Source organism: Tachypleus tridentatus, chromosome 7 (genome assembly GCF_004210375.1).
Source record: "Tachypleus tridentatus isolate NWPU-2018 chromosome 7, ASM421037v1, whole genome shotgun sequence".
In the NCBI taxonomy this organism is placed as follows: domain Eukaryota; kingdom Metazoa; phylum Arthropoda; class Merostomata; order Xiphosura; family Limulidae; genus Tachypleus; species Tachypleus tridentatus.
Window position 1 is genome coordinate 121323057 of NC_134831.1, and position 14864 is coordinate 121337920.

A 14864-nucleotide genomic window follows, 5' to 3' on the forward strand; every position below is an offset into this window, starting at 1 on the left:
TGATAACAACCAAGTTGTTTTTCTACAAAATGGGTAAATATGTAAAACTCGGGTTTTAGTTAGAAACACTTTCTCTCTCGTGTCACTTCAAAATGGGCCCAGCATGACCAGGTACTTAAGACGCTCGACTCGTAACCTGCAGGTCGCGGGTTCGAATCCTCATCACATCAAACATGCCTGCCCTTTCAGCCGTAGGGCGGGGACGTTATAATGTAACGGTCAATTCCACTAAAGAGTACCCCAATAGTTGGCGGTGGGAGACGATGACTAGTTGCCTTTCCTGTAATCTTACGCTGGAAAATTAGACGAAACGTTGGTTTAACTACATATATTTATCTGGAGTGTAAATTACTCTAATATGCGTTTCAAAATTTGAAAGGCAAATATAATTCATTTATCTGTGAAACATTGCTTTAAAATTGGTAAGTACAGGGCAGAAATATTGCAAATAAAAGCAGTTTAACGGAGAGAAAAGTGCGTGAGTAATTCTACATGTTTACGAGTTTCTTATACCGGTTATTTCAAATAATTTAATTGAATATATTTTAAAAAGAATGTGACGTAGCTGCGCCAGTTCTTAATTTTAAAACATTCTTAGTTTGTTTATTTAACTAGATTAGTGAATGTTATTCTTTCATATGCTTACAGTTTTTGTATCTCTACCATCCGTGTTAATTTAACACCGCGTACACCGGTTTCTCATTTTATTAAATTACGTTTTTTTTTTAAATCATTTTTCAAAATTATGCTTACTACTTTTCTGCGCCCTCTTTATTTCTAAAATCCAGTTTATATCACTTTAACACACGTTTTCCATTTTAAAACTGTTTGTCGAACAACTTCAACAATGTTCTTTTTCTAACAATATTTTTTGTTAAACGTGCTCCACGCAGTTCCGTACCTAATGTGTATATAGAATCTACGTATATTTTAGCCCTTCAACGAATTTTGTCTAAGCCTTTTTTTTCCCATGTAAAGACTGTTTATAACACCTGGCAAAGGGTTCCTTACGGAAACGTTGCAAGTAATAATAATATTAAATTATAATAGACGTGTGTTTTAACACTTCTGAACATTTAATTACAATGGCAATATTGTTTCTGGTAAACATTTTATTTTTCATCTCAAACAAACAAACAAAAAACACGTCATCACGGGAGTACCTCCCTGAAAACATCTACATGTAATAATAGTAATTACTAGTCGTCGTTTTATTCATTAATAACAATATTTATAATAACGCATGAAATGAGCATTCTCAGTAGTCAAGGCAGTCTGAATATGAGAAAATATGCGAGTATTTACACGGCAAGAGCCTTAGGCTTAACAGTTTATATGTAAGTATAAATGTATAAACAGGAAAAGTGCTGAGCAGACGAAAGGAAAATAGATCAGATTGAAGTTACATCGTGTTCAGTTTGTAAAGTTTAATTAATCTATAATAATGCTCCAAGTAAATGCACCTCTCTAGCGCAATTTTTGTTTTAAATTTCGCGCAAAGCTACACGTGGACATTTGCGCTAGCTATCCCTAAATTAGCAGTGACAGACTGAGGTAAGGCAGCTACTCACCACCGCCAACTCTTTGGAAACCATTTACCTATGAACTGTGGGTTTGCCCACACAACATAACGCCCCTACATCTGAAAGGGCGAACATGTTCGGTGACAAGAATTAGAACCTACGACTTTCAGACTAACCACCAGACCACGACGGGGCCCTTGAACTAAAGAGGTGCAACATATATATATATTGCAATTTAACGCGTTCATTAGAATAAAATATATACACATAAATTTACATATAAATCTGGTTTGACAAGTAGTCCTAAAAACGTTTAATTCCACTGACGGTCGATCCTCAAATCACTCGACTACAATTATAAACAAATAACAAAGAAATAAAATATATTAGTATACTGAAAATCAGTTTTATCAGAATTTAGCATACTACTTTCATACCAATTATTTGTCAATTTAACCAAACCTACATAAAATACATTGTTACCAACATTCAGTTGTTGTTTTCTTCTCTGTAAGATTTAAAACAATAGAAGAACGTCATGTTAAAAATTATTCAATAATGAATAGTACACAAAGATAAGTCCCGGATACAAACATTGTTGTCTTGACTAATGTATTTTAAATCTTTGTTAACAAACAACAATATTCACAACAGTTCACGAGAAAATAGAAAATTGTTATACAATGGCATTATTTTATTGTATTTACAAATGTCAAAATCTCTGTTATAACCATACCACAAGAAAGCGGGCATTATTTCATTTAGAAGTTAAAAACGCAAATGTCCAAAATCAAATATAAAATAACAATTATTCGTTCATCTTCCAGGAGTTATAACTCATTTTAGAACCTGAAAATTGAGAATTATTGAACCGCAAATGATTTAGAGTAAATAGCAATCGATAAAAGACAAATACTATTACTCGAATAAAAACACTTGTAGCTACCAGGGGCGTAGATTTTTTACACCCGATGGGGGGGGGATGATTTTTGCAACCACTTATGTGGACTGTTCAGTTTCCAAATTGGTAATCTCTGATTACGGTAACCTGAAAGCTGTAAACATGCAGTCACAGAGTAATCTTGTTGCCACGATACTTGCATGTGTACTTAGGCCTACTGACTGATACTTACGAACTGTCGCTTAGATCGAAAAGCTTAAGAGCACGCCTATATTAAAGATGTACGTTTCGGCTACTGAAAAAGCCTACATCTAGGCCTAATTATGTTATTCGATTGGTAAGAACACGACAATCACAAGAACAAACACACAATTTGTAGGCCTATGATGCAATAAAACAATGCAACACACCAAACTGTACGGGGGGGATGATTGTATGCACCATATACCCCCCCCACCTAAAATAAAGGCGAGGATGTATACCCTCCATCCCCCCCAGGATCTACGCCCCTGGTAACTACTATTATAAAACATTAATATGGTAAAGATAATTTGTCAAACTATGACTTTCAGAATGATATAGTTTCAAGAAATATATTTAAAATTATCGTGTCTCCAATGGTATTTTCGTACTTAAACAAGAGTTCTTTGTTGCCATAAATAGCAAAAGTATTTTAAGCCACTTTAAAAAAATAAAACAGTGACTGGTACGTTCATTTCGAATTGTCATCGTGTAATACTACAAAACCTGATTGTTTAACTGTTGCTCACTGAATACAAATTTTTCGAATACCACTCAATAAAAATGTTAAACCTTTCAGCACATTTCACGATTGAGTTTTCTTAACAAATTTCAATTTAGATATTTGTCTAGTCTCTTGATTTAACAGTTATAATATTATTAATTGCTATTACAGAAATACGTGTCTAAATAGCAAATATTCCGCACAAAACTATCGTAAATTAGCAAGATGTCAATGACATTTTTAACTTTATTTTTATCTGAAAAATAAAATGAACATACTAATACTGCTGAATATTTGTGTCTCACAAATACAAGTTACGTAATATTACTCAATATAAGGGTGTATGTTGTAATTAATAATTAGACATAAAAAGGAGGAACACCATGGACTTCTGCGAAAATTATTCTTGGAGTGGCAAAGTTTCCTGGAAGGGGGGGGGGTCATTTTGAGGGGCCAATGCACCTCTGGTTCCCCCGCAGACGCCTATAAGGAACTGTACCTACAATCAGTAGCCAAAATGCTAAGGGATCGATGCTATAGCGCCTCCATTTATAATTTTTTTTAATCTAAAGTTTTAAAAATGTCTGTAAGCTTTTAGAGTTTCATATTAAAATTAAGCAATAATATTATAATACAAATAAATGATATCCTATATCTACAAACATTAACCGAAATATCCTGGATTTTATTCGCCCACTTAACAACAGTCTTGGACAGCTCATACATAACCTTCCATGAGAAATATTCACGAAAATTCTGTTATTGCTTTCAAATACACAATACATTCATAATCAACGTTCGCTGTCAAGTTCAACAATACTTTTTTTTTCTGTTAAACAAATAATAACAATAACTTTTGCAAACGAAAACAACCAGAAATTTACCACAAGCTCCAACATGTTGACGTTTACCATATGCTGCCAAATTTCAACACCAGTAAACAAGAACTGGATATAATAAAATCAATGGTTAACCTGCATAACTTTGGCTTCACGTTTATTGAAATATTTAACCTAGTTTTTACTAAAATCCTTTAATATTATTTAGGATTGGGTTGCTGTAAAAAACATTATTAATATCCATGTCCAAAGTATAAAAAATTCCAGAAAAGTTCATATGTTATAATTAATATGAAACAAAAAGGCCATTTAACAGTTCGCAAAAATAGCATTTATGAACATCACTCTAACATTTATTTTACGTTTATTAATGTTTAGAAATTTATTAGGGGATATCTAAGAAAAGCATGACGTTTTCAAGGAAAATGAAGTGTGAAGTTCCAAATAAAAAAAAACGCGATAGGCTTTTAAATGTAATCAAAGTACACTTCTATGAAAATGACTAAATATATATATTTTTAAACTAAAATGTCACATGGGTAATGAGATGTAAGCACATTGATAAAGTGTAATTTTATGAATAAAACACTCCATAATGATCCCAGTATTTATATAAAAGACAATTTCATTCTCACTATTAAAAAAAAAAAATGTTCGCATTTATACGTCAACTTTTAACATTTAAAATTAATCACTAACAATAAAAAATATGCTAATCAAAGTCCCATAAAAATGTCACAATAGATAATTAACTTTCTGCTTAACTTTAATTTCTGTAATAAAATTTCTTAATTTTTCCTACACAAATTTATCTTCATGACAACAGTTTTTAACCCTAAATTACAAGTATTACAAAACTGTATAAGAACTGTTGCAACAGAAATTGTAAAGAAAATATTATCTTAGTTAGTAATATCATCTTGTATTCTTTTATTCAAATATCACGATTTTCTCTCAAGCTGCATCATTTGGAGTCAGTTGTGAGAAGAAAAAATCACAGAGAAATCTTGGGTTTATATCACATATCAATGATCATATAAACCACACATTTAAAATTCTAATAAAAAGTTTAACTACCTACTAAACACAATTTTATTTTTAACGTATAATATACGTGGGCATTAGTCTTAACACAATTAATATTAGCACTGAAAATTGTTAAAACTACAGAACACTGAATGAGAGTGAAAACCAGAATCTTTAACAAGCAGAACTAAGCACAATGTTTCAGGTATTCTGAAGACTTAAGTAAATATCAACTTTTAACTATAGGGAAGAAAACATAGAATACACTCTACAGTTTTCTTGAAACTTAATATAAAAAGTAAAGTCCCATGCAATTACTTGTTCATAATCGTTTATCTGTGTTACGAGCACGATAAGATATATCCATTTGAATTCACTACAAAAACTAATTAATTTTTAAACAAACAATAAACTACAAATGCACCACATTACTTCAGTTTCATACACTGCTAAAGTCGATGTACATACAGTTGTCAAAAGTTATGCAAGTAATATAAATTGTTTTAGTGAAGGCATTAAGAGATTTAGATTTATCACAAATATAGACTTGAAAGGCAATTTCAATTTCAAGTTGAAGAAAATACGTAGTAATTCAAACTTATTTTCAAGCACATTGTGCTACTATATTAAGAGTCAAAATAAAACTGTTTTAGTACAACAAAAGGTAAAATATTTATTACAGGTACAGCTCACTATTTTTGTAATATAATTACCAACAACACCAGGGGTAGTGGTTTGTACACTAAGCTAACACTTGCCATGATGGTGGTAATTGTGTTACTGAAACTAGTTGGCTGTAAACTATACTATATATTTTACCTTTCATTGTGCTAAAATATGTCATTTTACTGTATCTTTTTACATAAACAATAACCAATTCAATCCGTGAGAATCCATGACAAGTTGCTGTTTTCATTTTCCTATAGTGGTTATGACACAGGACATAATTAAATTAATTTTACTTTAAAACCGGCAACAAAAATAATGTTTTTTCAATAATAATTGTTTAGCATCCTATTGTTATAGAAAACTCAACAAAATGAAGTTAAATAAGTGACCTTATAATAAAGAATATTTGAGAAGGAATGAGTTAAATCATTAAGGTATCCATAGTTAATGTTTTATTTAATAAAACTTAAAATTCTCTTTATGTTAGCATATATAACACGTTTTACATGGAACATTTTAAATGTACGATATGAAAACATCTGAAAAAAGGACTCTTAATCTATTAAATTTTTCTCTGTCAATCTGAGAATAACAATTATGACATGATTTGAAATATCTGAATTTAATCTGAGAAGTACAGTAAAACACATAACACACTCTTAAATAACTTGGCCCGAAACAGAAGGTATCTCAGAACTGAAAGCATCAGTTTTGTAAACTAAATTCTCACCAATGTACAAAATTAGTGATTTTGGTCATGTGCCAAAGAATTATTTTAAAAATACATCTAATAAATTCTACATGTCTTTGCTTTCAAATTAAAAATTTAATTTCCTTATTTGACTCACAGTATGACAGAGAACAAGTTGCAAAGACAGTACTGTTAAAATTGTCCTGCTTTTTACAATGGAAAGACAGGATGTTGGAGAAATATGTAAAATAACACAACCTTTCTCCTATCATATTTGCAAACACAATGGGCATCTGGTATATGAAACACCTGGTGCCTTAAAACCAGTTTATTTGTTGTCTAAGTGCAAAACTACAAGATGAGCAATCTGTCTCTGCCCACCAAGAAAATCAACACTCAACTTTAGTGTTAACAACTCTCAAACTTACCACTAATAAAGGTTAAATAAGGTTTTATTAAGAGATAAATTATGATTTATCTCAATGTTACTGTTTTTTATACAAGAACCTGTTTAAATCAAAACATTTGACACAGTTGCCTTCTGTGGTTATTGGTTTTACATGTATGGCTGATGTACAGCATACTTAAACAAGTATATACTTTTATATCATATCATTATAACCTAATGACATAAATCGATTTCTGTAAAACACTGTAAATTTTATTACTGCTTAGCAAATTTGAAGTAGCAATATTACTGCACCAATCGCAACTAATCTAAAACCGAAACTTACAAAAAGTTATTTTATGATAAAAATTCCCAAAATATTATTTTGTGTACAAACGTCATGAACACGCACATAAAACTACTGTGTTAAGTATTTTTCTTAAAAGTTTGATTTTTAATGACCATCAAGAACATACCCAAGAGTGTACAGTATTAATTAGTTCAAGTTTTAAATGAAATATGATATACATGAAAAAAAAATGTAATACTTTCACATCATCTACTCATTTTATATTACCACAGTATAGCAACTCAAAAGTCTTATCAATAATTTACCTATATGTAATTTATTGTAATGTGTATGATTTATCTCCAAGACACTATGCATTCACAACAATCGCATCTTATAACTCAAATATGCCTTAACCCCAACAAATGCTAACAAAAACATACAAGTTCATACAACGTTTTACTAGCAACATGTTAGTAAAACCTTTTCCCTACATGTTTATATTTTTTACATCAAATTTAAACTTTTCTCAACAGTTTCACATGTTCCATACCCATGAACAAAAGTTAGCAAAAATAGACATTTACCCCAAACAGTCTTTGTTTAGTATTATTTTTATGCAATTAAAATCAAGATGAACAACACGTTTGTAAGAAAATATCTTTACTAAAATCGCATTATTGTAATAATTTCAATAAGTAAATTGTTAAAAGTAAGAGATGAAAATAGTAAATTATTTCTTTGAAATAATGTTAGGGGTGCATTACAAAACACGAGAAGACCTCTTGAAATTTAATATATGTAGCGCCATCTGGTGGTAATATATGTTTCTTTCTCCATTAAATTATGCTAATCTTCTGTTTAAGAGAAATTTTGAAAACCTCTTTTTAAATAATTAAATATTTATTATCAATAAATATATCTTAGTTATCTTCAAAAATATTTATATGCTACAGGAATACTGTCTTTCTATTTCCTGTATTTCAGAAAAAAATAGCTCATGTGAATTCATACATCATTGTATTATTTCATCTCCATGGGAGGTTAGAGACTACAATGAAAATATATTTATATTATTATAGCTTTAATCCCAACTGAATATTAAAAATGATGAAAAAAAACGACAAAGTAACCTCAGGAGTATCTTACATCATAACCATAAATGTAAGAAGATAAACTACCTCAGAAGATGTTTCTGTCTGGAGATTAATCCAGTTTTTTTTACACTGTTAACTGATGTTGCATCACACACTACTTCCTCTTAAATAATAAAAGAAACCCTTACAACAGCAAATTTCAAGGTTAGTGCAAATATATTGTTTTGTTCTGCAGTAAAATATTAATTTTATTAATTATATGAGAGCCTACAGTCACTTGTTTATTAATTAATCAGTTGGGTAAAAAATCACATTTACTTTGAACCCCACAAACTAAGTGGACATTTTTACCTATAAGTTATTACACGAACAAAGTATATGTAATGATTTTAAACTCTTAATTTCAACTAAGCATATGAAGCTAATAAAAAAATATTCAGTTTTGGGCAAACTTCACTAATACAAGTTACACAAACCAGCTTCTACCCGAATGTTCTGCTTCTTCAGAATATACATAAAAGTAGGTAATTTATGTTTAGGCCTAAAGATCTTTAATATTAGAGATATTTATTGTAAAGTTAGTGATACTTTAATACACTCCTTCAACCTGTTTTTAAATTATGAATGCACAAATGATTCATTAATATTCAGTAATACATTCAGAGTATGAGGCTTCAGTTATGTACTGAAGCTGACATTTCTATGTATACAGATAATTATGTTTTATGACAACTGTACTACACTACCTTCGGAAGTTGGACGAATTTCTTCAACTGATCAACAATTTTCCACCATTAACAGGTACTTGCAAGAAAGGTAAAATTAAATGCATATTCTTACAAGTGAAATCGTTAAAAACAGTGAAGACACATTCTGCGTTTCACTAGAACGGTGAAATACAAATCTCCTTCAAAATGTGTTTGAGGTACTTCCATTTTCAGTGAGGAAAGCTGTAGTCTCTGTCACCGTGGTCATGTTCATTATAATCTCTCAAGTCTTCACTGAGTTGTTCACCATACTCTGACTTATGACTTAGCATACTATCATACTCTTCGTAGTAAGGATCGTGATCTCGTGCCCACTCACGTTCCCTAGCATGATATCGTTCTTTAACACCCTAACATCCTGGTAAATGCCTTCAGTGACACAAGAATCATTCATGTGGCTTCCAGACGGAAGGTGATGGTAATGTTCAGCTTGTTGTTTTAGGTCTGATGAAGACAGCTAAAACAAAAAATTAAATGTATACACGTAAGACGAAGTTCATAATCTCAAAATCTAATTCAATATAGTTATTAACAATGCACTGTAAATAAAAGGACCACTACAAAAGTGTTAGATGTAGCAATCAACAAAACACAAGTCTGTACTCCAAGCTCTCAAACAATCCATATTACAATTTTTACCAGTTCTCAAAGAAACATCCAACAGACCACACCACTAACTAATCAACCAATATCCAAACGTAAAAATGTTTCTTACATAACTGTGATTTGTTTACAAGTTCTCTTTGAATCAGCCTTTATTGCTGTCATCAGTTTATAATGGAACTTGAAAAGGTCACATAGGAGCTTCCAACATTTCAAGCTAACACTCAAAACAGTCCGGACTGTAGACTACAATAATACTTATTATAATCAGTGATGTCGAGAAAACCCACTTGTAGAGAAATATATATGCAAAAACGGCTCGTTTGTGTTGCGAAAATATTTTACATAGAAGAGCGACAACGTTTCGACCTTCTTCGATCTCGAACCTGACGATGACCGAAGAAGGTCGAAACGCTGTTTGCTCTTCTATGCAAAATATTTTATCAACCCAAACGAGTCGTTTTTGCATATATAATACTTATTATAACTATTATTACAATTAATACTCTGTCATGGAAACTGCAACAGTCAAAGTACAGCAACTAATTTTCTATACAGCTGTCATCAGTTCACCCTACCACAATGCAGCTGATAATAACTCACACTCCTGTCAGTCCATACTGCATACTTTTTAAAACTGTCATCAGCCCACATTACAGATTGTAACAACCCTTTTTAAAACTGTCATCAGCCCACATTACAGATTGTAACAACCCTTTTTAAAACTGTCATCAGTCAACATTACAGATTGTAACAACCCTTTTTAAAACTGTCATCAACCCACATTACAGATTGTAACAACCCTTTTTAAAACTCTCATCAGGCCACATTACAGATTGTAACAACCCTTTTTAACACTGTCATCAGGCCACATTACAGATTGTAACAACCCTTTTTAAAACTGTCATCAGCCCACATTACAGATTGTAACAACCCTTTTTAAAACTGTCATCAGCCCACATTACAGATTGTAACAACCCTTTTTAAAACTGTCATCAGGCCACATTACAGATTGTAACAACCCTTTTTAAAACTGTCATCAGGCCACATTACAGATTGTAACAACCCTTTTTAAAACTGTCATCAGCCCACATTACAGATTGTAACAACCCTTTTTAACACTGTCATCAGGCCACATTACAGATTGTAACAACCCTTTTTAAAACTGTCATCAGGCCACATTACAGATTGTAACAACCCTTTTTAAAACTGTCATCAGGCCACATTACAGATTGTAACAACCCTTTTAAAACTGTCATCAGGCCACATTACAGATTGTAACAACCCTTTTTAAAACTGTCATCAGGCCACATTACAGGTTGTAACAACCCTTTTTAAAACTGTCATCAACCCACATTACAGATTGTAACAACCCTTTTTAAAACTCTCATCAGGCCACATTACAGATTGTAACAACCCTTTTTAACACTGTCATCAGGCCACATTACAGATTGTAACAACCCTTTTTAAAACTGTCATCAGCCCACATTACAGATTGTAACAACCCTTTTTAAAACTGTCATCAGCCCACATTACAGATTGTAACAACCCTTTTTAAAACTGTCATCAGGCCACATTACAGATTGTAACAACCCTTTTTAAAACTGTCATCAGGCCACATTACAGATTGTAACAACCCTTTTTAAAACTGTCATCAGCCCACATTACAGATTGTAACAACCCTTTTTAAAACTGTCATCACGCCACGTTACAGGTTGTAACAACCCTTTTTAAAACTGTCATCAGGCCACGTTACAGGTTGTAACAACCCTTTTTAAAACTGTCATCAGGCCACGTTACAGATTGTAACAACCCTTTTTAAAACTGTCATCAGGCCACATTACAGATTGTAACAACCCTTTTTAACACTGTCATCAGGCCACATTACAGATTGTAACAACCCTTTTTAAAACTGTCATCAGGCCACATTACAGATTGTAACAACCCTTTTTAAAACTGTCATCAGGCCACATTACAGATTGTAACAACCCTTTTAAAACTGTCATCAGGCCACATTACAGATTGTAACAACCCTTTTTAAAACTGTCATCAGGCCACATTACAGGTTGTAACAACCCTTTTTAAAACTGTCATCAGGCCACATTACAGGTTGTAACAACCCTTTTTAAAACTGTCATCAGCCCACATTACAGATTGTAACAACCCTTTTTAAAACTGTCATCAGGCCACATTACAGATTGTAACAACCCTTTTTAAAACTGTCATCAGGCCACATTACAGATTGTAACAATCCTTTTTAAAACTGTCATCAGGCCACATTACAGATTGTAACAACCCTTTTTAAAACTGTCATCAGGCCACATTACAGATTGTAACAACCCTTTTTAAAACTGTCATCAGGCCACATTACAGATTGTAACAACCCTTTTTAAAACTGTCATCAGGCCACATTACAGATTGAAACAACCCTATTTAAAACTGTCATCAGCCCACATTACAGATTGTAACAACCCTTTTTAAAACTGTTATCAGCCCACATTACAAATTGTAACAGCCCTTTTTAAAACAGTCATCAGCCCACATTACAGGTTGTAACAACCCTTTTTAAAACTGTCATCAGCCCACATTACAGATTGTAACAACCCTTTTTACAACTGCCATCAGCCCACATTACAGATTGTAACAACCCTTTTTAAAACTGCCATCAGCCCACATTACAGATTGTAACAACCCTTTTTAAAACTGCCATCAGCCCACATTACAGATTGTAATGACCCTTTTTAAAACTGTCATCAGCCCACATTACAGATTGTAACAACCCTTTTTAAAACTGTCATCAGCCCACATTACAGATTGTAACAACCAATAGTAAAACTGACATCAGTTCATATTAGTTTGTAAGTTGGTTGTTTGGTGCTTTATGGCACAAAGTAACTAGTCTATCTGTGCAAAACAACTGGTATAAAAATTGAAAGTAAAATTATTAAAATTCATAAAAAGTAATAATGTTAAAAAAAGTCTAATTTATGAATTAAAAACCTAAATAAAGTTAAAAAGGCCAATGGCCTTTGAAAACTAAAAACATTTGTAAGGTGGGCAGTGTCACCATCACCAATGACACTGTCCCACATTAGGGATGAACACTGGAACAAAACATGTTTAAAATGGTGCCGTCTTTGGGAGTCTCAATGATGGCATGACAGTAAAATGTGGGCTATTGTTACCTGAGTGTCACACAGACCACACATTGGTGCATCAATCCCACATAAAAGAAAACGATGAGTTAAAAAACTGTGACCAATGCATAGTCTTGTAAGAACTTCTTTCCAAATCTTACTGAAACAAAAGCACCAAAGTCCAATAGAGAGTTTTATCTAAAAAAGTTTGTTTTCACGTTTCTCACTTCAAGTCGACTGCAAACTGACACAGAGCTGAGCCTTGAATACAGGACCATAGTCCATGTATGGAACAGGCACAGCAGTGATAGTGCCAGAGCAAACAAATGTAGCTGTGGTGTCATTGAGCTTGTTTCTTCAAATACCAACATGGCCTGGTATCCAGAAGAACTAGATAGAAGTAGATGTTAAAGAGAAATGGGTCAGTCACTTTTGAATATGGGCAAGAACAGGGTAAAAACTGTATGTAATCCAGGGCAAGAGAAATGACATGCAGTTCAGAAGTGAACACAGGAACTGTAGAAGGGATTCTGTGCACAACCACCAATCCACAACAAACCATGGTAGAGCTCACAGTCACCTGATTTCAAATCATCCGTATAAATGGGAGTGGAAGGGATGGTTTGAAAGATGTTCAGCAAATAAAAGACGGTACTTCCAATCGGGAGTATCCACTTTTCTTGGATGACTTAAAGATAGGTCATATTTGAGGACTGTAATAAGCCATGGTGGAATAGTCTCACCAGTGGACACAGCAATGTTATCCAAGGACAGACTCAATTCATCCAACTACACCTGGATACAAAGGCCAAAAGGAACAACAGTAGATCATCTATTATGAAAAAGCATAGCCTACTGAGGAAAAAAACATATCTCCAGATGGGATTCTGTAGTAAGGATCAAAGTTTCGAAGCATACAGTAAAGACAGTTGCAAACAGAAAAAGTGTAGAGGAGGATCATGAGACTGTGTACAAACCCTGGACTGGGGAAGTGTGGTAAGCCCAGGTGAAGAGCCGAAGCCCTTGATAACAAATAGGGTCCAGCATCTTTAAGGCTGAGGTCTGGGCAAAGTCATAGACCAGAAACCCATAGTCCAGTTTTGATTGAATAAGAGCACAACAGATCTTTAGCAAAGAACATCGATTCACTCTCCAAGTGGTGAAAGAGAGGACATGGAGGACGTTTAGTGCTCGTGTACATTTGGCTTATAGCTGCTATATGTGTGGTATAAAGGTCAGCTTACAGTCAAAGATAAGTCCTAAGAACTTTGTCTCAGAGACCACAGAAAGCATAAATTCACCAATACAGAGTTCAAGATCACAAGGAATACCCCATTGGTGGCAAAGAGCATGCAAACGGTTTTAGAGAGAGAGAGAAGTTAAAACCATTTGCTGTGGTCTACACTTCAGTAAATGATTGATGGCAGTCTGTAGATGCCACTCAATAAACCTCACATTTGACAACTGACATGAAATGTGGAAGTAGTCGACATAGTGCCCGTTTGCAACAATAAGAGGGAGTTGTTCAGTGATAGCATTAATCTTTATACTGAAAAGTATGAAACTTAAAACACAGTTCTGAAGGACCCAAAGTTCCTGTAGTAAAGAGCAAGAAAGTGTCAAACCCACACAAACTTGGAATCACCTGCCCATTAAAAATTGTTAATAAAAATGAGCAAATGGCTATGTAACCCATATATAAGTGTAGGGCTTGGAAAATGCCACACCTCCATGTAGTATCATAAGTCTTCTCAAGGTCAAAGAATATTGATAAAAGATGTTGTTTGAGAAAGGCTTCTCTGATCGACATTTCAAGTTGAATCAGGTGGTTCATGGTGAAGCAAAGAACCAAACAAGACGAGCATTAACCATCCTCTCTGAGGTCTTACAGTGACAGCTCATCAAAGCAATTGGACGGTAGTTTGAAGGGATCTTGAGATCCTTCCAAAGCTTAGAAAAAGGTAGGACAATAACATGGTGACATGCATCAGGATAAGCATTCCTCTGTCAGATCTGGTTACAAACAACCAGAAGACAATGAGGAAACAGATTGTGCAGCATCTCACAGTGAATATCATCAGGTCCGACCAATGTAGTGCCAGACCATGAAGGGCCAGTCCGAGTTCCACCAGTGTAAAGGAGCGATCATAAACCAAAATGAAAGAAATGATTACTCTGCCCGAGTCTTG

At 33.4% G+C, this 14864-nt stretch overlaps 2 protein-coding genes across 5 annotated transcripts in view; one reads left to right on the forward strand and one right to left on the reverse strand.

Moving 5' to 3' along the window:
- LOC143256502 (potassium voltage-gated channel protein Shaker-like) overlaps positions 1-14864 on the forward strand; it is a 729617-nt gene that overhangs the window by 521274 nt on the left and 193479 nt on the right. The gene's annotated exons all lie outside the window — the stretch shown is intronic.
- The window catches only part of LOC143256501 (voltage-dependent L-type calcium channel subunit beta-2-like), a 31625-nt gene continuing 17855 nt past the window's right edge, over positions 1095-14864 (reverse strand). The window contains 1 exon segment of the mRNA XM_076513800.1: positions 1095-9392. Within this exon segment, the coding sequence (XP_076369915.1) occupies positions 9201-9392 (192 nt within the window). The 3' untranslated portion in view covers positions 1095-9200.